Genomic DNA, 25,318 nt, shown 5'->3' on the forward strand with positions numbered 1-25,318 from the left:
ACCTAGGCACGACTTGTCAAGCGGTGCTGTAGCAGGTGTCCCACATATAAAGCAGAGGAAGATGCAGCCGGCCCTGTGGCCAAGTGGTTAAGTTCGCACACTCTGCTTCAGTGGCCCAGGGTTTTGCCGGTTCGGATCCTGGGTGTGGATATGGCATCGCTCATCAGGCCAAGCTGAGGCAGCGTCCCACATGCCACAACTAGAAGGACCCACAACTAAAAAAAATATACAACTGTGTACTGGGGGGATTTGGGGAGAAAAAGCAGGGGAAAAAAAAAAGTAGAGGAAGATGGGCACGGATGTTAGCTCAGGGCCAGTCTTCCTCTGCAAAAAGAGGAGGATTGGCAGCAGATGTTAGCTCAGGGCTAATCTTCCTCAAAAAACAAAACAAAACCCTCTATAATTTGAATAAATGAGCTAAAATAGAGAAGTGCTCAAAAAAAGGATGGGCATGTTAAAAAGGCCTAGGGCCCAATCTGAAAGAACTCCAAATAAGGAAATCTTGAATAATCCAAGCAATGAAATTAATAATGATGGTACCAGTTTACAAGTCATAGAATGAAATATTTACAAGTCCAAGCTGAATAAAATAAATAATTGAATAAATTAAATAGGGAGAGAAGGGATAACACTTCCTTACAGAAAAATTCCAATTAATAAATGTATAAGAAATGAGAGAAATACAAAATTGCCATTAAAACACCACAGTAATAATTTTTTCAGGCAAGATACAACAATGGATGCTCAAATAAGTGGGTGAAAGTTTGAGGAAAATAGAATATTTGCATAGTCTCAAAGTATCTCTTGAGGGGAAAATAGTAACTTTCAGTAGATAGATCCCAGACACCACCATAACTTCAAGATTAACATCACTAATATGATATACTGACATCATCCACCCTCTGCTATAATGTATTGAGGATAAGGCATTGCATGGGACATACTTTTATGCTACAACACTAGTTTTTGTTTCTCTGAAATTCTTTTCTTTTTAAAGATTGGCACCTGAGCTAACATTTCCTGCCAATCTTCTTTTTTTTTTTCCCCTTCTTCTTCTTCTTCTCCCCAAAGCCCCCAGTACATAGTTATATATTCTAGTTGTGGGTCCTTCTGGTTGTGGCATGTGGGACGCTGCCTCAGCATGGCCTGATGAGCGGTGCCATGTCCACGCCCAGGATTTGAACCAGTGAAACCCTGGGCTGCCGAAGTGGAGCGCGCGAACTCAACCACTCGGCCACAGGACTGGCCCCTGAAATTCTAACTTAACTGGCATTCTGTATTCTTCTTTGCTTTACCTGGCAATCCCAACTGAGAAGGGCACATCGTTTCTGTGGTATTCTTGCCAAAAATGCATCACCATAATCTAATTATGAGAAAAAATAGCAAACGTTCTGTAAAATTACTGACCATGAGACAAGGACAGACTAAGAAATTATCACAGGAAAAACGAATTAATTTTTTTAAAAAGTAGAAATTAAATTAGAGTCAAAATGGACTCCAGGAGAGATGGAAAATCTAAACCAGGGGTTAGCAAACTTTTCCTGTAAAGGGATAGATAGTAAGTATTCAAGGCTTTGCGGACCATTTGAATACTTGCAACTACTTACCTGTGCCACTGCAGCATAAAAGCAACCACAGACAACACAGAAACGAGTGGGTGAGGTTATACTCCGGTAAAACTTTATTTACAAAAACAGGCAGTGGGCCAGATCTGATCAAAGGGCCATAGTCTGCCAAACCCTGATCTCAAAGACCACTTTCCATAGAAGAAACTTTTCAAAGAACTAATCTCCCCAAACACCACGCCTTGAAAGTTTTAAAGGATAATTACACCAAATTTTAGAAGATTAGATAATTCTAAAAATGTTTTAACCTTTCATCCCCATTTCCCTTTCCCACCACCTCATATCATTCTGACAAGTTTAGGGTGTATCTTTTTGTTTGCATATGTTCTTGCAAAGAGAATTTTGTGTATATATAGTTTTAATGCATACAAATAGTCATGTGTTAAACCTCGCTCTGTTTCATAGGGTTTTCATTCAATACTTTGCCCAGGTGTTTATCTAATCTGTTGATTCTGACTCTTCCATAGTATTCCAAGTGTACATGTACCACATTTTACTGATCCATTCTCTCAGTGATGGCTTCCAACTCTTTGCCACTTCAAATAATGCTTTATAATAAACAATTTCATACATGTTCCCTCATAAACTCTGCAAGCATTACTGGGTCATAAGAACCTATAAGGGTTCCTATATCCCCAAAGTCCTGCCAACCTCTGGCATCATCTGGCTTTCTAATTTTTGACAATTTAATAGGTATAAAGTTTCCATTACTTTTGTAACTATTCCTGAACATTGAAAAAGAAAGAAAACTTCCATCTTTTTTTTTGTATAAGAGGAGTATAACATTGGTTAAAAAAAACCCTGAAATATACTGCAAAAACAGAAACTACAGAAAAAAACTTATAAATATTGATGCAAAATCCTGAATAGAATATTAGCAAATAGACTCTGACAGTACATTAAAAATAACAATATATCATATGCATAAGTATATAATGTATTATAGCATTGATTCCAGGAATGCAAGAATGATTCAATATTACCCCCCAAATCAATCAATCAATCAAATGATCATCTCCAAAGACTCTGAAATAATCATTCTGGATGAGAATACTCTATAGGGGGCTGGCCCTGTGTCTGAGTGGTTAAGTTTGTACACTCTGCTTCAGCGGCCCAGGGTCTCGCCAGTTCAGATCCTGGGCGCAGACAGGGACCTCTCATCAAGCCATGCTGAGGCAGCGTCCCACACAGCACAACCAGAGGCACTCACAACTAGAACATACAACTGTGTACTGGGGGTCTTTGGGGAGAGGAAGAAGGTAAAAAAGAAAGGAAGATTGGAAACAGATATTAGCTCATGTGCAAATCTTTGGAAAAAAAGAATACTCTATAAAACAGGAATAGATGGATAGTTCCTTAGTACTGCAAAATGTATCTATCTCAGCTCAAAAGCTAGCGTCCAGCTTAAATGGGGAAACACTAGAAGCATTCCCACTAAAGCCTGGAATAAAACAAGTGTGCTCACTCTCATCATTATTATTTTATTTATGCTGGGATACTAGATAATTCAATTAGAAAAGAGGAAGAAAACAGTGGTACAAAAATTAGAAAGGAAATGGTAAAATGATCATTATGTGCAGATGATGTGGTTGTATACCTGAAAAAATCTAGAGCAGGCTATACAATACGGTAGCCACTAGCCAAACGTGGTTATTGAGCATGTGAAATGTGGCTAGTGCAACTTAAGAACAAAAATTTTAATTTATTTTAAATTTAAATTTAAATTAAGATAGCTACCTGTGTTAGTGGCTACTCTGTAAGTGCAGATCTAGAAAATCAACCAAAAACAATATGGATAGAAAATTAATACACCGCAATCAATAGCTTTCATACATACAGAATAACAACCAAATAGAAGATATAAAGGAAGAGAAAACCTATTTACAACAGAAACAAAAAAGATAAAACACTTAAGAATAAATCTGACAAAAAATTTGAGAGACATGTGAAGGAAATGTTAAAAATATAAAAAGAAGGTTTGAACCTACCACATTCTTGGTTAGGAAATTCCACAGCATAAGATGTGATTTCTCCCTAAGTTGATTTATATATTTAACATGATCCCATTAAAATACTAAGAAGTTTTTTATAATTGAACTAGATAAGCTCATCCTAAATTTCATATAAAAAATAAAGAATACTCTGGAAAAGCTCAGAAAAAGAAAAGCAATGGGTAGTAGAATACATTATAAGACATTACAAGAAAAGCTGATGTCTTAAACTGGTGAGGCAAAGATGAGCTGTCTGGATGAACATCTAACAAGCCTTGTAGGGACAACTGGATAACCATCTGGAAAGAATAAAGCTGGATCTACATCTGATACTATATCTATATTCCAAATGGATCAAAGATTTAAATGTGAAAAATAAAACATACAAGTTCTAGAAGAAACCACAGGAGAAATTCCTTCTAACTTTGGAATGGAGAATGTGCTTCTAATTATGATTCAAAACATAGATACTATAAAAGTAAAACTGATAAATAAATAAAACTTTCTGAATGGATCCAAAGAAATAAGCAAAGTCAAAAGAGAATGAAGAGGGGCCGGCTCCATGGCTGAGTGGTTAAGTTCGCTCGCTCCGCTGTGGCGGCCCAGGGTTCGGATCCTGGGTGCGGACATGGCACCGCTCGTCAGGCCACGTTGAGGCAGCGTCCCATATCCCACAACTAGAAGGACCGGCAACTAAGATATACAACTGTGTACGGGGCAGGGGGTGGGGAGATAAAGCAGAAAAAAAAAAAAAAAAAAGATTGGCAACAGTTGTTAGCCCAGGTGCCAATCCTTAAAAAAAAAGACAAAAAAACAAAACAAAACTAAATCCTCAATAAATAAAAAAAAAAAGAGAATGAAGAACTGGGGAAAAAATATTTGTAATTCATATCAGGCAAAGAACTCCTGGAAACTGGTAAGAAAAAAATAGAGAAATGAGCAAAGGATATGAACAGATGGCTGAGCAAATGTCCACACATGTGCTACTGTCGGTGAGAGCGTGGGGGAAGGCGGAGTCTCACCTATTGCTGGTGGGAGGATAAATTCGTACATCTGTGAGGGAAAATTTGTCAATATCTATCAAAATTTCAAATGCATATACTCTTTGTACAAGTCCACTCTTGGGAATTTATTCCACAGATATATTTGCACATGTATGAAATGACACATGCACCAAGTTATTCACTGCAGCATTGTTTATAACAATAAAAGATTGAAAACCTAAGGTGGGGGACTGGTTACATAAATTACAGTGCATCTCTACAACGGAAGGCTGTGCCAACAATAGAAAAAAAGGAGAGAAAGTTCTCTACATTCTCACATAGAAAGAGCTCTAAGATATACTGAGTGAAAAAAACTGCAAAGTTCGTAACAGTGGCCTAATACGTTTTATCATGTATACATAAGGACACTCTAGGAGGATTCCCCTCAAACCACCACTGTTTCCTTGGGTGGGGTGAGCGAGAAGGACTAGGTAGATGGGGAGAGGGATGGGTACTTCCCCATATGCCTTTATATATGTGTATATTTTTGCCTTTTCTACCACATGAACATATATCTATCTAAAACATCACATTTAAAAACACGCAACAAAAGAGAAAAAAGAAACACTATTCAACTGTTAAAAAGAATGAGTCAGCACTAGATTTACTGACATGCAATGATATCCAAAAAATATTTTTAAGGAAAAAAAGCAAAGGGACAAAGTGGGTACAGCATGTTTCCATTCACTGCTTTACAAAAAGATATATTCGTATAGATGCACAGATTGTCTCTGGAAATATACACCAAAATGGGACCGACGATTGCTTCTGAGGAGGACAAACAGGAGACTGGAAGATGCACTTGATACTGTATGTCCTTTGCTACTGTTTGAATACTTTTTTTTTCTTTGAGGAAGATTAGCTCTGAGCTAACCACTGCCAATCCTCCTCTTTTTGCTGAGGAAGAGCTAACATCTGTGCCCATCTTCCTCTACTTTATACGTGGGACGCCTACCACAGCATGGCTTTTGCCAAGCGGTGTCATGTCCGCACCTGGGACCTGAACCGGCGAACCCCAGGCCGCCGAGAAGTGGAACATGCGAACTTAACCACTGCGCCACCGGGCTGGACCCTTTTTTTTTTCTTTTTACTATGTGAAGTTTGACTTATAAAGTGAATTTCAAATTTTATATCCCAGGCCAGATCTGACCTCTGAGCTCCAGATCTGTATTCCAACTGCCTGATTTCCAACTCCTCCCCTGCATTTCTCACAGGCACTTTCAACGCAGTAAATACAAAACTAGACTCCTGATCTTCCCCACAAAACCTGTCCTCCTGCAGGGCTCCTGCCGCTGTTGACAGAAGCATCCCTCCAGGTGCTCAAAAGTGTGTGTTCTTCTCAACTTGTCCCTCTCCCTTCCTCCAACATCCAACCAGTCCCTGAGCCCCGTGGATGCTCTCTCTTCACTGCATGTGAAGATGTGGATCTGTCCACCTTTACTGGCAGTGCCCTAAACCAAGCAAGCACCATCTCTCCCTGGGCTTGCTCATTGACAGGTCCACCTGCCCCCTCTCTTGCAGTCTCATCGTTCTGCTCCCCTGCATCAAAGCTTTCCAGCAGCTTTTGGGAAGTAACATGATCAGATGGATTAGAAAGGGGCCAGAATTCTCAATAGCATCTACAGGATGTTGCCTTTTCTAGTCCTTTCTCACGCCATTCTTCCATCTCACTCTTTACCGTCCAGCCACATTAGCCTTCTTTTAGTTCCTCAAACTCTTCCTCCCTCAGAGCCTCACTTGCTGGGCCCTCCGCCTGGAAGGCTGCTCTCCCGCCCTCCATCTCTCCCAACACCACCAGCAGCAGCTCTACCTAGCTCTCACCTTTCCAGTCTCAGCTTAAACACACTCTCTTCAGACCATCTTTACTCACCTTCCAGACTAGGTCAGGCCCCCTGCTTTATGCAATAGAACTTAACTGCAATAATAATGAAATAATCATAAAATAAGCTGTTTAATATTTATCCCTCTAGTAGTCAGTTTAAGGACAAGAACAGTTTTGCTCACTGCTGTATCCCCAGTGCCTAAAATAGTGTCTATAAAACAAACACTTGTTGAATGAGTGAATAAACAGGGAGAGGGTGACAACCAGAGGGAAGACCCGAGGCCATCACACGAGAAGGGCTCATGTCGGCACTGCCCTCCAGAAGGCTGAACTTTCTGCCCAAACTCATGCCTCAGCCGTCCTGGCCCCCAGTTCAGGCCTAGCATCTGCTTACTCACCACACTGTCTGGGGACTGGAGCTGGCCTGGAAAGGCTGGGCTGCTATTGTAACCAGAGGTGACACCGGAGGAGAGGCTTCCATTGGAGCTGGTGCACAGGGAGCTGGAGGTGGCCAGGGTATGTAGCTTTTCCTCTTCCTGGGAAGGACAGATGACTATCAACCAGCTTCTGGTACATCCTTACTATCCATGCCCCCACCACCCCCAAAAACACTCTTCTCCCCTCTCCAGCTCCCATCACCTCCCACCTCAGCTTTATACCCTTACACCTCCCCACTCCCACCCCAACTATATACCAAAGCCGCCTCCTCCCAGACTTTGACCTGAGGACAGGAGCCAGTCTGATGAGGATGACATGGAGAGAGAGAGTGAGCACAGCTCTGAGCTGGCCCCAGGGGTCCAAAGCCCTCCTCCAAACGCTATGTCCCAAGACTCAAGAGGCAGCCCCGGTGGAGGGTGACCCAGTCTGAGGTCTGCCCCAGGCTCCAGATCTACTCTGAAATCAAAGGCTCGCCCCACTCCACACCCTCAGCAGCTGGGAGATGATCTGCTGGTGGATTCTCAGCTTCTCCTGTTCAGTCTGCTCCTGCAGTCGGGCCCGGGCCTGGGCAATCTCCACCTTGGACGCCTCACGGACCCGCTGATATTCTCGTAGCATCAGCTCTATGTCAGAGGGTGGGTGAGCAGACCTCGATGCCGACCCTGGACTCCTGGGGAAGACCACATGGGTGGAGAGATACCTTCTAACATGGTGGACAGGCCCACTCAACACCACCTCTTGAAGGACCCATCCTCTCTTTGCCCACAGGGTCTTAAAGTTTGGTTTTACATCCCATTCTGAGGCTCAGGCCTGCAGCTTTACCTACATGTCACAGCCATCCTGTCTATCCTTTCCCATAACTTTCCTCTGCCCTCCCTCCGATCCTCTTCTTTCCTTTTGCCCCAGTCTCTCACAGCTGCCTCCACTTCTCCACAGGCATGTAGGACCCACTCTTGGAATTGCTCCTGTCAAAGGAAGCTGCAGCCTCCACTCTCCAGGATGCTAAAATCCAGGCCCTGTTCCCAACCTCTCACCCACACGGAACCTGCTCCCTGCAGATACCTGGTGGTCTCCACAACATCCTTCCTCAGTTGCTGCAGGTATTCTCGATGCCTACTGGGTAAGTCAAGGTCCCGGCTGGGCAGATCTCTGTTAGGCAGGAGGCTCAGTTGTTTCTGGGGGCTGAGGCTTCGTGTCCGGCGGAAGTTCTGAAGTCGCTCAGCCCGCTCTCTCCGGAGAGTCTCAATGGTTTGTTTTTGCCTGAGACAAAATGTGCTTGATTTACTGAAGCTGGCCCTGAATGCCCTTCTCCATCTTAAGACCTATTTCTGACCCCTGGAAGATCCCAGAGCTGAGCAAGGGGAGAGGTAAGAGTCAGCTCTTAGCCTTCTCTGGTTCTCTTTCCTTTCACCCCATCCCTTGCCCTCCCACTCCAGGCCAGAGGCCCTTACCGGGCATAGAGCTCCTCCCAGGTGGACAGCACAGGCTCATCGGCCGTGAGTGCCTCCCCGGTCCCACTCTGCAGCACCCGCAGCAGGGCATCAGTCTCCCCAAAGCCGCGGTGCAGTTTCGCTTCCGTGAGCTCCACGCTGAGTGAGAGGTTCTGGGCCCCAACTTGCAGGGGAATTTGTTCCTTCCGGGACCACTCAGGATCCTGAATCTGGTCGTTAGGAGGCTGTGGGGGCCTCTGTGCTTGCTCTTCAGAGCTGAGGTCACATCTGGTCCCCAGCAACTCCATCATACCTAGCCCCCCAGGAGAGCCATCCTGAACCCCACACCAATTACTAAATTTGTTGTGCATTGGGAGGTCCTTCAGGCTGTGATGCTGGGGCTCAGGGGCCATGTGCATCTGGGACCTGGGGTGCAGCAGCCCCTCAGGGTGGTAGGCCTCAGTCGGGCCCAAGGTGGAACCCTGGAGCCCTGTGGTATCAGTTAACTTAAAGACATGACAGGGGCTAAGGTGTGGGAGGCCTGCCCGCGAAGAGAAAATGTCCAGAGTGGCTTGTGGCTCCATTAGCGATGATGAACTCTCACTCCCATTTTCTGTCTTGCTCTGGCCTTGACTCAGCCCCCTACTGCTCAGTGGGCCACACTCCAGGGAAGCCATGTCCTCAGGCACAAAGCCATCGGCCAGCCTCTGGCTCCTGCTCCTCAGTGGTGGAGGCGGCAGTCTGCTTTGGACCCAGGTGGTGGTCCTGGGCTGAAGCTGTTGAGGGGGCTGCTCTAAGAAATGAACTTGGAGTTTCGGGCTCTGCTGTGGGCTGCCGGGGGAGCTCATCTCAAAAAAGGACCTGCCACTGCTCCTTTCTAAGGGACTTCTGTCTTCTCCACACAAAGCCCCCACTCTCTGGGAGCCACCTGACTCATCAGTGGTTTGAGAATAATTATCCATTGGAGGCCTGGGGGCATCAAGGGGAAGGTCTAGGCTGGAGACAAGCTTTTGCTGGTCTTCAAGAGGGTGAGCTGAGGGGGCTGAAAGAGACGAAGAGGCTGGGGACAGCCCCAAGCCATGGGTGCTGGCACTAAGTGTGAGAATTGGGGAAGAGGCCCTGTCCACCAACAAGGCATTCATGGGACCCAGCTCCTTCTGAACCCTAGGCTCCCCGACAGATTCCACAGCACTGGGGCAGGGCCCTGGGGAGTGAGAGATGCTGAGGTTGGGGCTGCTCACAGCCAAGCAGGACGGTTCCTCTGGCTGGGAGCTGGGAGGCAGGGAGACATCAGGGGAAGCCTGGGGGCTCACGGAAGGGAGGTTCTGTCCAGAGGAGGCCTTCTGAAACCTCAAGTGGGATGAGGGTCCTGGGGGGCTCTGGGGCCTGCAGTCGGGGCTTTCTGCCTGAGGATCTGGGGGCCCTGCCGTCTTCCATGCTGTTTCCTCTGCCTCTCTCTTCTGAAGTGTCCCTAGGACATGTCCCTTTTCTTGAGATGTGGTGGAGATATCTGTGCCCAGCACTTCAAGGACCACATTGACCTCCTGAGGGTTGGCCTCTGGGGCCTGGAGGCGCAGAGGTGGTGAGGCCAGGTCAGTCTGGACCCCCTCATCCACAGTGGTCTGTGTATAGGTGTCCATCATAAGGACCTGGGGTGCCTCATCTGGGGTCTCCCTCTTGGTATTCTGCTCCTTTTCAGTCACACTTGGCTGGGAGAGACTCCCCAGCAGCTCCGAGGTACTGTGCAGGAGCTGCGCGAGGTGGAGAGACAGGTTGTGCATGCTAGCCCAAGTGGACAGATCAGAGACCGGCACTGCACTGGCTTCTGAATGAGCAGAGGAGATGTCGGTGTAGCTCCAATGGAGCCTGCAGCCTTGGGTCTGTGTGCCCTGCTCCAAGGTGTTCATCCTGGACTGCTCCACGGGGCCGCCCACCTCTGATGGATACAGCAGCATAATCTCATCCACTGGACCTGCAGCACTTCCTTCAGCCAAAGGGGGCTCACTCCTCAGACAGCCTGCTTCATCAAGGGTACCCGGGAACTGGGCTCTCGGGTCAGGACCCTTAGCGGGGGCTGCTCCTTCAGGGTCAGTCAGGACATGGGAGTTCCCCAAGGCAGATGAGGAACCCCATACTTCCCAGGCCTCATGTGAACCTTGGGCATTTTCAATGCTGCTGTGCGTGCTCGACAGGCCCCGGGCATTGGCATGGGTGCTGAGGTGGGAGTGGAATGGGGAGTTCCGGTTTTCTAGGCCATTGTCCATGCTGGAGCACCGGGCTGTGTTTGATGGTATCAGGCCCTGGGGTGTCTGGCTACAGGAGACATCGACTGCACTGCCAAACACATACTGTTTCCAGCCAACGTGTGCAGGCCCCTCTGGCCACCAGGGCAGGACATAAGGATTGACATCACTGGAGCCAAAGTGCAACAGTCCTTTATCCACCTCGGAGTGACACTTCTCTGGCCTGGCCTGGCCACCTTGTCTCTTGAGCTTTTCCTGCTGGGCCTGTTCCAGAGTACCAGACATCCAGCTGATCCTGAAATCGGGGGTTGGCATACACGAAACAGCTGCAGACGTTGGGTAGGGAGGGGTGGCAGGTTGCAGGGGCCTGTGATCAGCAGTGCTGTTGTCCACATTAGACGAGGCTTTCTGATCACAGCCCTCCATTTTCAGAGATGTTCTTGCGGCCGACTTTCCTGAAGAATAGTCCCTGGGGCATGTGTTCCACGATCTGTTAGGCTCCTTTGTATCCTCATCTGTGGGGGAAGGAGGCTCCACACTCAAGTTCAGCTCCTGAAGAGACCGGGAAGAGCTGACCACAGAGAACTGTGGTCTTGGGGAGGACTTGGAGTGTTTGGGGCCAGAGAAGACTGCAATCAGAGGGAGTGAGCACCTGTGGGGGGCAGCCGGCTGCTCCCTGACAGAAGGGGGCTGGCCTGAGCTCTGGGCTGCAGGCTGTGTTATTCCACTCTGCCCCAAGGGGACAGTGGCTGATTCTCTGAAGCCTGATGAGAACGTCTTGGGCTTGGCCGCAGCCGCCTCCTCTCTGCTGGCATCTCTAATCTGACAGCCATCCAAGCCACCTTCATGGGAACGTGGGGGACTCCTGCCCTGGGCAGGCTCTTCACCACCACCTGAAGCCTGGTATCCCTGCTGTTGTTCCTCCTCCCAGGGACTGTCAGCCTGGGGACTGGACATGTGCTTTAACTTTGCTGTGAACTTGGCTTGGGGAACCAAACCACTGTGATTCCTGGACTCAGCGGAAAATTGTGGCTTTTCTGGAAGACATCTGACAGCATTTTCTAAACAGCCATGCTGTGGTTCCACCAGCAACTCACTCTCAACAAACCCTTCACTTAAATTCAGAGTGTGTGATCTCCCAGTTGTTACAGGTGGTTCTGGCTTGGTTTGAGACTCCTGTGCATTCTGGCCACCTACAGGGCTGTCCTGAAATTTCCTCAGCGGGTCAGAGTACATGCCTGCAGGGAAGGGGGCAGCCTCAAGCTCCATTATGGCTTTCTCAGCAATCCTTTTCTTGGGATCCCCTACTGACCCTGAGCTTGTAGCAGCAACTGTGTGGCTGAGGGCACTTGTCCCCACCTCAGGGGCAGCAGGGGAGCTGCAGCCTTGAGCCAGAGGTAGGACAGCAGCATTAGTGGAAGGCTCCAGAGTGCTGCTGTCACTTGCCCCAAATTCCACATTAATGCCTTTGGGTTCAAGGCCACATGCCAAGAGCATTCCAGCTTCCCTGGGATTGCTCTCTCCTCTCTCATCCATTCCACAGGCCATGGAAGGTAGAGGTGGGTGGAGAGTGTGTGGGGCAGCCTTGGAAGTCCCTTTCCCCAGGTCACCATCTCTATAACACAGTAAAGTGGAAGAAGGGGAGAAACAGGCATGAGAAGCAATGGGTTGAGGACCACAAGGTTGTCGGCAAGGAAGAATTCTGCTGTCTTCTTGCCCCCGAGATGGGCTCTCAGTCCTGCTGCCTTCAACGCTCCCTGAGAAGACAACACAATCTAAGGTTTCCTGTGAGCATCTACATGGGGCCTCCTCCCTAACTCCTCCAGGATCTGGGCTAGGTCTTTGATCTGGCAATGGAGGTGGCCTGGGATGTTCGCTGCCAGCCCTGCAGGCTTCTGGCTGCCCAGAGCCAACACTCCCCTTCCACTCCACACATTGCTGCAAGGGAGCTTCCAGTTCACCCCTTCTCAGGGCTCCAGGCAGGACAGGACCTTGTTTGGGACTTGCTCTCCCTTCTAAGCTGGTGGAAGCCTCAAGGCATTGGACATGGTCTTGTTTAGGCCCTGGGAGACTGGCAGAATTCTGAACATCACAGATCACAAGCTGACTTTCAAAATAGGTTTTTTTCTCTCCCTGTGCAGCCAGTAAGAAGTTACCTGAATCTCCTCCAAATGTGGTGTCTAGAGTTCTAGGTTCTTTGTGCGCCAGGCTGCTCTCCTGACTGCCAGGGGGCACGTCTTCTACAGTCTCCCGTGGAGCTAACTGGCTTTGCCCATGTGGAATCACTCCAGGATGATCAGAAAGGGCCTGAGAAGGTAAGGCAGCCACTACTTTCTCTGGTATTACCCTCCTGTCGTCCTCTACAGCTGTTGAATGAGGAAGACTGTCTGAGCCCAAAGGATCAGCAGAGGAAGGTGTTCTGGTTGCTTCTTTCTTTTTCTCTATGATTTCAGAAGAGCTAAAGTGACACAGAAACTGTTCACGTGCTCCCAGGAAATGTCTCAGTTCTCCAGTACAGTGGATTTCGCCCAGAACTGGGTCAGCATGGGAGGAAGTCTGTGAGGGATGGCATGGCCTTGTATTAGTTTCAGTGTTGGTCAGAGGTTGAAAGCTGTCTGCAGAGAGGAGTGTGGCCTGAAGGACTTTCCTCTCATCAGTCAACAGATGTCCTGGTTCAGCAGAAAGAGATGCCACATGAAATCCCTGCACTTCACCCTCGTTCCTGGTCATGTCTAACACTGATGGGTCCATTTGTTGACACTGAGGCCTGCCAGGGGCCCTTGAAGAACATTCAGGTTCTAACAAAGTCTCATAGTAAGGAAGGACTGTGTCCCCAACCACCAAGTCATGAAGCTGCTTTCCCTGGGCCTTTGCCTGGCTGGTCTCCTCCAACATAGCCAGGCCCGTGGAGGTAGGGGCAGAGGGCTCCAAGTGAGGCACCGTTGGCAGGGACACGGGGGCTGAGAAAGCACCACTGGTAGGACTGAGGTCCTTGGCCACCTCCTCTGCCTTCTGCCTCACCTCCCTGCCTTGGTCGTTACCCTCCTCTAAGAGGCAGCTGGCTCTCACTTCAAGTGGGCTAGAGACCCTGTTCAGGGAACTGGCTCTATTTGTTCCTCCTTGTACAGCTGCCTCATCTTCAGGAGCAGAGCCCACCCTGGTACTCAAGCCCATCAAGGTGTTTCTGAGGTTCTCTCCATGGTCCTGGGGACTGGTGCTGGCTGATCGCCTGCCCTCTGCCCCCAGGGGAATGCTCTCTGGTACACTGGATTGACCACGAGATCCCATGGCCATGGATATCGCAGACCCACACCAAGCAGAGTGTACTATGGAGGAGCCACCTGCAACAGTTCCCTGAGGGCTGCGGCTTCTGGGCTCTCCACTCTGGTCCTGGCACGCTGCTCCAGTTACCAAGGGAGAGTCAGACATTTTCAACATTGTGGGATCCAACACATAGTCAACTGAAGAGATGCCTATACTATCAGATGCAAGAGGATAGCTTCTCGGCAGCCTTGGAGAATTCAAGGGCAAGGTATTACTCAGGTCTTGATGAGGAGCCCTAGAGAAGCCTGGCTGGCTTAGCAGTGGGCCAGTCTCCTGGCTGAAAAATGTGCCCATACAATGCTGGCTTGGACTAGGAAGTTTCTGAATCAATGAGATCATTTTGTTTTCTTCCTGTAGGCTCCCTCCTCTTTGCACAGCCATTTCGTCAACTCTGCCTTGAACTTTTGGCTCCTCTTGCTTAGAACTACTTACGCACTTGGCAACGTGGCTTTCCTGAAAGCCTTTCACGGTCTCCAATTCCTCCAGACTTCCCAAGCCACAGGGCTCCCCTTTGGGGCTTGCTGATGCATTCACCAACTTACCCTCCTTCTCAGAAGACTTGTTGGGCCTGGACTGCAATGGCAGAGCTCTAGCCAATGCTTTCGTTCTCCTTGGATTAACAGAAGTGTTGGTGGACTCTCTGTGAGCTGTACATGTCCCTAAATAATCACAAGTATCCTTAGTGGGTCTGTCTAATACAGCTGGGTGGGTATGCTCTCTCACAAATTTAACATCTTGTATACACTCCCTTGACTGGAAGGGGCTCAGGGTGATTTTCCGTACCTGGGGATCCTTCCCACTGCTACTATCAACCCCCATTTCTCCATCTTCACCATCCCTAAAGATAACATCATCTGTCTGTTTTGGAGAAGATGGCTGATCCTTGAAGGAAAAGTGCCTGATTGGCACCGGTTCATGGTCAGCCATCTCCTGGTCCTTCTGGTCCTGGATCACAAACTCCTTACTGACTCCCAGTGTGCTGGAAACACAGAGCTGCTTATTCTGCTTGGATTCGATTTCCAAGATGCCATTTTCCAGCTGCATTACACTCCTAATTAGCCTAGCCATTTCATCAGCATTATTAACTCTTTTATTCTGTTTCTTTCCAGAAAGTTCTTCTTTGGTGTTTAACATTTCTTGTGACTGTCCAGGGCCCTTGCATTCATTGGGGTTTCTTTCCTGAGAGCATGCAACCGACTGGAATCTTTCATATGTAAACTCTGTCCATGGAAGCTTACCCTCTTCTGAGCTGTCTTTGGGATGGAGATCTTTTCCAAGAAGCCCAGTTTCATTCTTCCCTTCCTCCTTGTGGGTTGGACTCTCATCCCGGGTCATTTTCTCTGGGCTGCTGACTCTATGATGTACTGATCTGGACTTCAAAGAAAGAGCAGTTTCCCCTAGCATGTCCTTGTCAAGGCCTAAATTGATGGTTTTATACACGAAATCAGACTTGGCCCCAGAAGGAAACTGTCTGTTGGTGCCAAAGGCCTGGGTCTGTCTTAGGACTGCATTCTGATGCTGCTCTTCTTCCCCACCTGCTTCAGATTCACAAACAAGGAGAGGCTTCCAAGACCCAGAACTGTGTGAGGAAACATTGCAATAGGATTGTACAGTGGCCTTTTCTCCCTCCTTGAGGGCTGGAAGACTGTGTTTATTTAAAATTCCAACTTGACTTTCAAATTCACCCACTTTTGTGCTGGTAGATGGAAGAAAATGTCTGTTCTGGGCAACAAAAAAGTAATCCGAATTATGGCTTTCTTCTTTAACATTTCCAAGGCATTTCCCTGTTTCTCTGCTAACTTCCTTGGTGTTCAGATCAATTGGCCTCTGTGTTGTGACCTGCTGAGATGAAGCAATCTTGGAATTCTGGTTTTGTAACAACACTGGCAAATTATTCTTCAAATAAACATTTTGGAGGACTTGGTGGTCATAACCAAAGCCCCAGGCTTCCCTGGGGGGTGGGGAAGGCACTCTCGCTTCTCTGCAAGCCGGGATCTCTAAGGCAGTTTCTGTCAGGACATCCCGGCTTTTGGTCACATAGAATGTTTCCAAGAGAGGTGGCTGCAGGGAAGATGGGAATGGATTCCAGAGAGCAGAATGGAGGGACAGCTCTGGCCCTGATGGAAAGGCAAAGGAAAGATTGGTGTGTCTCCTGCCTACTTCCTTGGAGCTCTCCTGGTAGTCTGCTTTCTCTTCCTGCAGAGGGTGGTGGCTCTTGTGAGTTAATTGCCCCTCCTGGCCTGCACGATTCTTCCTGAGAGGAGTGCAGCCTTGGGGCCAATGGTCTTCTCTGGTGGCTATGGTGACATTACTGTGACAAGGATTCTTTGGGAGGGAACATTCATCAGAGGAAGTCATCAGTCCAGGCTTCCTGCTACCTTGAGAGGAGGACTCTTCCAAGTTGTTCTGTTTGACTTCACGTGCTTCTACCATGGAATTTGCTATCTTGTTCTCTGCTGCAAAGACCTGTGCATTTGTAGTTCCAGAAGTCAATGATTCTACGTCTGCTGAGTAAGTTCCACTATTACTCTCCTCTATCTCACTAGTTGTGAAGAAATCTGAAGTATCTTCTAACTCGAGACTCATACTGTCCTGTTCTTTCTCTGCTCTCAAACGCCTAATTTTGGATAGATGGATAGGAAAGTTGTTGAAATCCAGACTGCTAGATACACCAGAACCAACTGGCAATAGAGTATCTCCTCCTTTGATAGGAGCTTGGGTCAGGGAACCAGAGTCCTCCTTGAGGGAGGAGAAAGCTGGCCTGGGCTCTCCTATAGCCTCCAAAACAGGATGAGACAGTTCAAAGAGGTACTTCTGCTGAAGGGCAGTCCAGTCCTTCTCAGGTGTGCTGCCTACATGAGTGAACGAGGCAGCAGAGGCAGCCAACATGCTGGACACACTAGATGCTTCAGAGTGACCCTGCTGGGCCATGTCAGGGATACCTCTGGCCTGAAAGGTGCCATCAGCTCCTGGCTGGAGAAGCCTGTGAGAGCCCCAGTGTGAGAGCCTGGACATATCAACGGCGGGGACTGCGTTTGCATCTCTTGCACCGCCCTGAAGCAGCCTGGGGCTACAGGGCAGGACTGTTTCTGCACCTGTTGGCTTTAATTCTTCCATATTTAGCCAGTACCCAGACCTCTCCCAACCACAGCGCTGAAATTCTTGGACATCAGGACTTGGACATAAAGAACCCACTACTCCTGGAGGGCTGCTGGGATTGATCTTGGAGTCACAGGAAAACCAGGAATCCATGGACAACAGAGGGCTCCCTCTCGAAAGCTGCATGCCTCGGAGAGTGCTGGCCTGTTCAGAGGACTGTGCCTCAACCTCTGACTCAGACTGCTCACAGTGGGGCTGAAGAGCAAGGTAAAATGAACTGCTCGTTGGCAGGATGGCATCCAGCCTGGCTCCTGTTCTGTAGGTGATGGGACCAAGCCTGCACATTGCCTCCTGGTCCACTATAGGCAGACTGGAGGTCTGCAGGTGCCAAAAAGTCTCTGTGGGCATCTCATCGGCTAAACCGAAGAAGGGTTCCTCTTGATCTCCCCCTAGTTCTTCCTCAGCATCAACTAGGCTATCCAGGGAAAAGCTCCTGTGGGTTTGGGCAAATAGTCCACCGTCTGAGGACGTGCTGAAGCCCCTCACAGAGGCTCTGGCTCTGGCCCTGGGATGGCCCTGGCTGTTGGTGAGACAACTGCCCCCTGGGCTGTCTTGTGGGCTCTGGTACTCCTTCTCAGCTAGCGAGTCCTCAGATATTTGGCTGTCATCGCTTTCGGAGTTCTCTGGCTCTGGGAGATCCCGCTCCTTCCCCTGGGGGTCCTCTGGTTTCTGTGGCTCCGTTAGGGCTTTGGCATAGACATGGGAGAGAGAATCCACTGAGTAACTGCTATCTGTGTCAGATAAATCATCATTTTCTCTTGCATGATCCGTTACTGGGCTGGCATCTGTGAGTGAAGCCATCGTGTCTGGGCCCCCTGCACTGTGTTGCCTCTTCATACAGCTGCCATGAGGCAAACAAGAGGACTTTTTGGAAATGTCTCTGACCCTAGCTGCCAGCACCCTCTGCTGCCTTTTTGATGCCCTGTTTGGGGAAGGTGGTTTGGATTCTGCGCATAAAGTCCTGGCTGGCTTTCCATGCCCAGCTGCTTGTTTAGGTCCACGGGGATGTGAGGAACTGCAACTGGCTCCCTTAGCAGGCTTGTGGGTCCTAAGGTTCCCTTCTTTTCGCCACTCTGCTGGTGCGTGGCCAGACTCTGCTGGTCCCTTAGCCCTCCTGGTCTGGGTGGAAGGGGTGAGGGCCTCTGGCTCATCCTTTGGCTTTAGCTTGTTAGCTGACTGGCCCAGAGATGCTAAGCTCTGGGACACCATCCGACGGGGCTGCTTACGCCCTCTCTCCATTTCCTGGATGCTGGCAGACTCAGAGCTCACAGTGAGGCAGGTGTCTGGAGCTGAGGCTCCCTTCCTGGCCAAGGCCCCCCTGGCTGTGCAGAGCTGCCCCTCGCCTGAGGAACGGAGGGCATTCTTGCTGAAACACCCTGTCCTTGGAAGGTAAGCAGCAGCTTGGGGCAAATACTCTTCTGATGGGGTTTTCTCTGGTATTTGGTCAGTAGGGTCAAGCACAGGAGGTAACGTGGTGGAGGGATTCCAATTCAGGAAAACACTGTGGAGACAAGGAAAGCCATCTCAGAAAAGTAAAGGGTCCTGGGGCCGGCCCCAAGGCCAAGTGGTTAAGTTCGCGCACTCTGCTTTGGCAGCCCAGGGTTCACTGGTTTGGATCCTGGGTGCAGACCTACACACTGCTCATCAAGGCCATGCTGTGGCAGCATCCCACATAGAAGAACTAGAATGACTTATAACTAGGATATACAACTATGTACTAGGGCTTTTGGGCGAAAAGACAAAAAAAAAGAGGAAGATTGGCAACAGATGTTAGCTCCAGACCAATCTTCCTCACTAAGAAAGAAAGAAAGAAAGAAAAAGAAAGATAAGTAACAGGTTCCTACTTCCTGTTGCCAGAAGGAATGTAAAGTCCCACTTAGTTTGCTATTGAAAGAGGTTACAAACTAGGCCAGTGTCACTGTCCCTTGTAGTTTTGGGGGTCAGAGAAAGGCTCTATGGGTACAAAAGGAAACTTTTGTACCTTGGACTATAGTCTTTGCTCTCAAAGAGGCCCCAGGGACACTCTGTTCCTAAATTTCTTTACCTTATGAAAAGGTTGAACTGAATCTGAATCTAATCATGACTTTAGGGAAAACTTCCAGTTAATAGGCAACTCAAGGAATAGAGGAACAATTTAAATGACACTCAAGGAATCAAACAGACAAATCTATAAAGTGGCACATTCTACAGAACTGACTCACTTTCTTCAAATAAATGATACGAAGAAATAAAACAAAAAATGATTAAAAGAAACCTAAAAGACCTAACCACCACATGCAGTGTGTAAATCCTATTTGGATTTTAATTTGGACAAGCAACTGTAAATAGATATTTTTGAGGCAATTAGAGAAGTTTGAATATGGCCTACGTTTTAGATTATATCAAATAATTAATTTTAATTTTGTTAGATGTGATAATGACAATGTGGTTATAAGAAAAGTCCTTATTTTCTACAAATGTATGCTCGGCAGGATGGAAACGACATAATGTCTGGGAGTTACTTTAAAATATTTCATCAGAAAAAGGAAGGAGGGGAGATACAGCAAGTGTGGTAAATCTCAATCACTGCTGTATGTGGGTGATAGGCATACTAGTCTCTCAACTCTGTGTATGTTTGAAAATTTTTCAAAATAAAAAGTTAAAAAAAAAAAAAAAAAGGCTACCTAGTACTCTGGAGACCAGAGAGGTGAGCAATCATAACAGCAACAGACATGAACTGTGCACCCACTACGGGCAAGGCCCCCGGGCTAGGCCTGGATGACAGAAAGAGGCAGATGCGGTCCCCTGCTCCAAGCAGTTTGGGAGGTAACATATCTTCACTTTGACTGAATGCAAAGGAGCGAAGGAGAAAAGAAATGAGGGAAATCCCAAACTGAACCCAGGAGTCGGAAAGATGGTGTTCCACTCGCTCACCAGTTGGGAGGTGAGGTCAGGAAGCTCACCTGAGGTGGCAGGTCAGGTGGGAAGGGACATGAAGGAAGCATGTGTGAAAGGAGTCTGGTTTGAGGCAAGATGAGATGTAGATGGTGGCAGAACTTACACAGATGTATGTGCGTAGTCAAGATCTAAAGAGCAGTGAAAAATGAGGCCGAGAGTCTCACTCAGAAGATATCACCAAAGAAGCAAGAGGTGGCACTTAGAGTGGGAGAAGGGAAAAGCCTGAGTCTCAGAAGATATCAGCTTAGAGAAAGAAGAGTAGTCAGAAGAGGGAAAAAGTGATGAGGAAGAGAAGAGCAAACACATCTCTCCATTTCACAGGTTGAGGAAACCAAGGCGCTGGGTAGTAAAGAACATGGCCTGGGCAACAAGGCTGTAAACCTTAGCCAATGTTTCCAGGTGACAACCACTGGCTGTACCTGCGTAGCTGGGGCAAGTACCGGCTGCAGAGCCTTCGGAGGCTCAAAGAACTGCAACTTGTTGATTGGCTTCTACGTTGAGGCCCTGGGACTGCGGCAGGGGTACTGGGGACATGGTAAGGGGGCTTCTTGGGGCGGTCATTCTGGAGCCAGCACAATGCCTTGAGCTGCTCTAGTCTCTTCTGGGCCTCCAGTTGCCTCTGCTTCTTGATGATTCTCTCTAGCTGGAATGAGACCTTTCTTCGCTGGATGTTCCGCTCTGCTGCCCGAAGAGCGCGTCTCCGCAGGAGCTGCCGTCGTTCCACCCTCTTCTGGCTTCGGACCAGTTGGGATGGTTGAGTCTCAGAATCTGTCTGAAGCCAGGCATAAGTTGGCACAGAGGCCTCAAGTTCTTTCTCTGCTACACGGTCTTGCTGTTGCTGCTGTTGCAACCTGGCCAGCCAAGTCTCTTCTCTGAGCAGCCACTGCTGGTCTGAGAACCAAAAACACCCTGAGAGAAAGTCAGCACCTCCCTCCCTGCCCGTGGCTGCCTGGACTCAGACACTTCTGGCCACAGGTGGACCTGTACAGAGTGAAAGAGCAGGCCAGGGCGATGCGGCAGGATGAGGGCTACTGGGCCCCTCACCACAGGGCAAGGGAACGACGCCCCCAGGCCTCAGCACAGCAGTGGGCGCGTGCTAGGGCAGGCAGCAAAGCGTGCACAAATGTGCAGGTGAGAAGGAGTGAGCAGGAGGTCCATCCCTCTGAGGGGCAGTAAGGAAGGCAGCTTCCTTATTCTCGTTGCTAGCCCCTTGTAAGAGCATCTGGCCTCTAAAGAGGAGAGAACACCTAATACCAAAGATTCCATCATCTCACAAAGAAAACAAACGAGAGAACACAGAAGGCTGGGGAAACATGAAAATGAAGAGATGAGAAGGTGAAGGAGACACTGAGTGGCAGGCACCTACTGTCTTTAATCTGCCAGCTGACGTGCGCCTGGTCGATTTCCAGTTCCTGTTTGGCTCTAATGTGTCCTGCCGGGACTCGCTGCCTCAGATCCCCCACGTGGCACTGCTGCTGCTGAATCTGGGCCCTGTGGGGCGTCTCTCCAGCCCTCAGCGGCTGGTGGTCATCGTCACTCAGCTCTCCCAGCACTCTCCTGTCACAGAGGGGCCAGGATTACCCAGGGGAAATGCACACCCAGCTCCGTACAAACCAGCGGCTGTCTAAGACCCTGAGAGAGCCCCACACTCGACAGGGCAGAGAGGGCTTTGAACTTCTGGCAACTTGGGACAAACAGGCACGGTGTCACAGGTAGCTCATGATGTCATAGTGCAGGAGGGGAGAACATCCTTTGACTAGCAGATTCTTAGATTGTGGGTTTAGCAGAAACACAAATTCATTTTGATTCTGGAAAACATCCAGGAAAGTAAAGCAGCTGTTTTTTAAAAACAAAACATTTCAGCTAAATCAAGAAGCTTCGTCCTTTAAAAAAGAACAACAAGGTATCTGCTGGAAATAGAATAGAGCAGCAGCTCCAGACACACTGTGGGAATGGAAACTCTCCTACTGTTCAGAGGTTCCAGCTGCACCTTCATTCCCGCTGTGAGCTGGTAGGAGGAGGCAGCCAGTCCAGAGGAGAGAACTGATCCACACACCACATCTGAGTGTGTGGCAGGAAACCCAGAGGAGAGCTGGGCTCCACTTGAGGGATCTTCGTGAATGAACCCTAGAATAGGGTTCAAGAGTTCAGACTCTCCCATACCTTTCAGAGATGCATGCTGAAGTGTCTCCCAGTGAAACTGTCTGGGATTTGTTTGGATCCAGTGGGGACGGGTGAGGGAAAGTGAGTGGGGATATAAATGAAACAAGATTAGCCATGAGTTCTTCGTGTGTGGTGTATTTGAAGTTTTCCATAATACAAAGTTTAAAGAGAATTCTAGATTGCAGTCATGCCTTACTCTGCCACCAGGTTCCAGTGTGACCATGGATGAGTCAGAGCCTTCCTCTGAAGACTGACAGCTTCCACCTGCCTGCTAACTTTGCCCTGGGTCATACATGGCCTTCTATTCTAGGAACCCACATGCTCTTTCCCAGGGTCTCTCCATCCCTGTAATTCAGGTTTCTACAGGTGCCAAATGCATGGGTGCTCAGGGGTGGCGGTGCGATGGGGAGAGGCTGCAAAGGGTTAAGGTCTGCCAGAGGCTAACAAAAAAACTCAAATCTGGCCTCGCTTAGCCTGCCTTCAGCCCTCATGCTAGTCCCAGGATGCCACGACTCTCAGGCTTGGAGAGGCTCCCACAAGGACTTGATACAAGAACCAGATCCCAGACAGGGTGAGCAATGTGCTCTAAGGGGTTCACTCTGCTTAGGAGATTGACCACTTCGTGGAGCAGATGGGAATCACAGAGGGGATCAAAGCAGAGGTCCACAAACTACAGCCTGTGGGCCAAATTTGGTCCACTGCCTGTTTTTGTGAATAAAGCGTTATTGGAACACAGCCACACTCATTTGTTCACATGTTGTCCAGGCTGCTTCTGTGCCACACTGGCAAAGTTGAGTAGCTGCGGCAGAGACCATACGGCCCAGAAAGCGTGAAAAACTATCTGGCCCTTTACAGAAAGTCTGCTGCCTCTGTCTTAGAAGAAATAGTGAAGGACAGATGGGTGGGAGAGTGAATACACGGATGAGGGGTCCATGCGTAGGAGTTGACACAACCGCAGTCTCTTCTCTGGAAAGGAGGCTGTGAGGTGACTCAGTCAGCAATGGGTCCAAGGACTAGGACAGGCCTGGACACTTGAGTGAGTGTGCTCTAGGGGAGACTAGTGCTGATTGCTGTGGGCAAGAGACCAAATACATACAGTGGGATGTGCAGAAAAGAGGAAAAGCACCCTTTGTCACATGTGAAGCAAAAGGCTAGGGACAGCAACTGGAATACAAAACCAGTTAACACCACACAAAGAGAAAAAGCAGTTAATGGGCAACATTTTATACATACATTTAGAAGTAGCATGCCTGAGTTACTGTTCCAAATTTTGTCTGACCACAGACACGGCTGAATTACAAACACGAGCCCATCAGAGGGTCTTAGACAAATTCAGCTATGATTCAGACCATCAGATGCAAGGGGCAGGGAGGGGATCTTTATTCTGAATCCCCTGGGAGTATTCTGCTTCCTTCTCTGTCTCCCAACCCACTTTGCTTCTCCCTAGAAAAAAGCTCCCTCCCTTCCCCTAGGAAAGTGGCAGCTAGCCAGTCCGCCTCTGCTGACTGTCCACCGCAGCAAGGAGACCTGCAAGGAGAAGCAATCTGGGAGGACTGCGACAGACGCAGCATATTCACCTGAAATGCCACACGCCAGCAGACTGAAAAAGGCTCCTCTGATAAGTACATGAGCCAAGTTCCCAGAAAGCAGGTAAAAATGAAAACACCAACCTTATGCTACATGTCTGGGTAGATTACAAGGGCAAGTCTTCAGTTACCTGCCAGCAAGGCACCTCTGTCTCTCTCAGATGACTGCCCTTCATCTTGGGCGGCTCCAGCATCCCCCAGCTGCTGCCTCATCCCCTGCTTGCCACGATTCCATCGTGCCCTTCTGGCTGCCTCGGGGTCTGACAGCTTCTGCAGCAGAATGCAGCAGCGTCTACTCACTAAGGCAGCAGGGGCCGTGACAGCAGCGACACTGTCTCCTGGGCGCTAGGCACTTAAGGTTAAGCCCCCAAAATTCCAGATGGGAAAGTGCCAAGAACATGGGCATAAACAGTTTTCAAGGACAAATTCCTCTCTGCTCCGAGATCCCTGCTGCATGGAGAAAAGGAGGCAGGCTGGCCAATTTCTCTGGCTATGGAGTCACCTCGGGCTTTGCAGGCTCCCCATGAGTGCTCCTCCCAGAGAAAGAGGAGGGAAAGAAAGCCTAGGGCAAGGGGAGGCTGTGGAGCTGACCCCGCCCAAGAGCAGATGAGAGACTCTCGCGGAGAGACAGCCACAAACCCAGACTGGAGCCCAGCTGACAATGTGCAATTTTCTCCACTCTCACGGGTTCTCTCCCTGGTCTCTCTGCCCAATCACAGGCTTGAGCCCCACACCACCCCACTTCCACCAGGGGCTGGCACACAGACGCTGGCTACGGCAGCTGGGCAGGATCAGCCCAACCCACAGGCTTCTAGAGCTGGTGCTGAAGAGTGGAGGCAGCGAGTGGGAGAGGCCTCCATTCTCCAACCCCTCTCCGTCCCCTCTGAATGAAAGGGGGCATTCTTGGTATTACTGAAAGGTCCCACCAGTGCCCCTGTGGCTGGAGAGCCAGAGAAGGCTGTAAAAAGTCAGAGGACCAGAGTTCTCTGGGGTAGGTGAGACAGCTGGGGCAAGATGAGAGGACAGGAAAGTGAAAGGGAGGCTGCGTTCCTGCCTTTCCTCCTCTTGGGGGAGCTCCCCACAAGAGCCTCCCAGCAGTGGGGCTGTGGGACGTCAGGTGCTGGGAAGCACTCACATGTCCTTGTTCTTTCAACCTGTATCACAAGGATCCCTGGGAGAGAGATGGTAGTATCCTTACTTAGAGGTGAGTAAATAGGCTCAGAGACTCAGTAACTTGCCTAGGGTCACACAGCTTTTCTGTCTTAGAGCCAGGAGGTGAAGTAGCTTTATCCAACTCCAACATATCTCTTCAACGTGCATGGTTCTTCAAGTTGCCGAGCCACTCTCTATAAACCTCTGAATTCTGAGAAAAAACAGATCTTCGGCACGTCTTCCCAATAGAAATCTTCCCTAAGACAAAGCCTCCTTTCATGACTTCACTACAAAAAGGGAGGGCCACTCTGGAGTCCCAGCCTCAGTCCTGAGTCCACCTTGGCCTTGAAACGTTCCACCCTGTGTCACCTCTCCTACCTCATCCGTCACCCCACAGAGCCCTCA

At 49.0% G+C, this 25,318-nt stretch overlaps 1 protein-coding gene across 5 annotated transcripts in view; it reads right to left on the reverse strand.

Annotated features, from left to right (window-relative positions):
* Positions 1-25,318, reverse strand: part of STARD9 (StAR related lipid transfer domain containing 9) — a 121,353-nt gene that overhangs the window by 10,814 nt on the left and 85,221 nt on the right. For 4 of the 5 annotated variants that reach the window (XM_070502890.1, XM_014857294.3, XM_070502889.1 and 1 more), the window contains 6 exons: positions 21,379-21,569; positions 20,432-20,903; positions 8,371-18,576; positions 7,982-8,179; positions 7,406-7,589; positions 6,880-7,017 (listed from right to left, as the gene is read on the reverse strand). In XM_070502890.1, the coding sequence (XP_070358991.1) occupies positions 6,880-7,017; positions 7,406-7,589; positions 7,982-8,179; positions 8,371-18,576; positions 20,432-20,903; positions 21,379-21,569 (11,389 nt within the window). Of the gene's footprint in view, positions 1-1,276; positions 1,364-6,879; positions 7,018-7,405; positions 7,590-7,981; positions 8,180-8,370; positions 18,577-20,431; positions 20,904-21,378; positions 21,570-25,318 lie in introns of those variants that run through there. The other variant, XM_070502894.1, reaches the window with a different exon arrangement.

The sequence above is a fragment of the Equus asinus genome, chromosome 2, assembly GCF_041296235.1.
Source record: "Equus asinus isolate D_3611 breed Donkey chromosome 2, EquAss-T2T_v2, whole genome shotgun sequence".
Classification (NCBI taxonomy): Eukaryota; Metazoa; Chordata; class Mammalia; order Perissodactyla; family Equidae; genus Equus; species Equus asinus.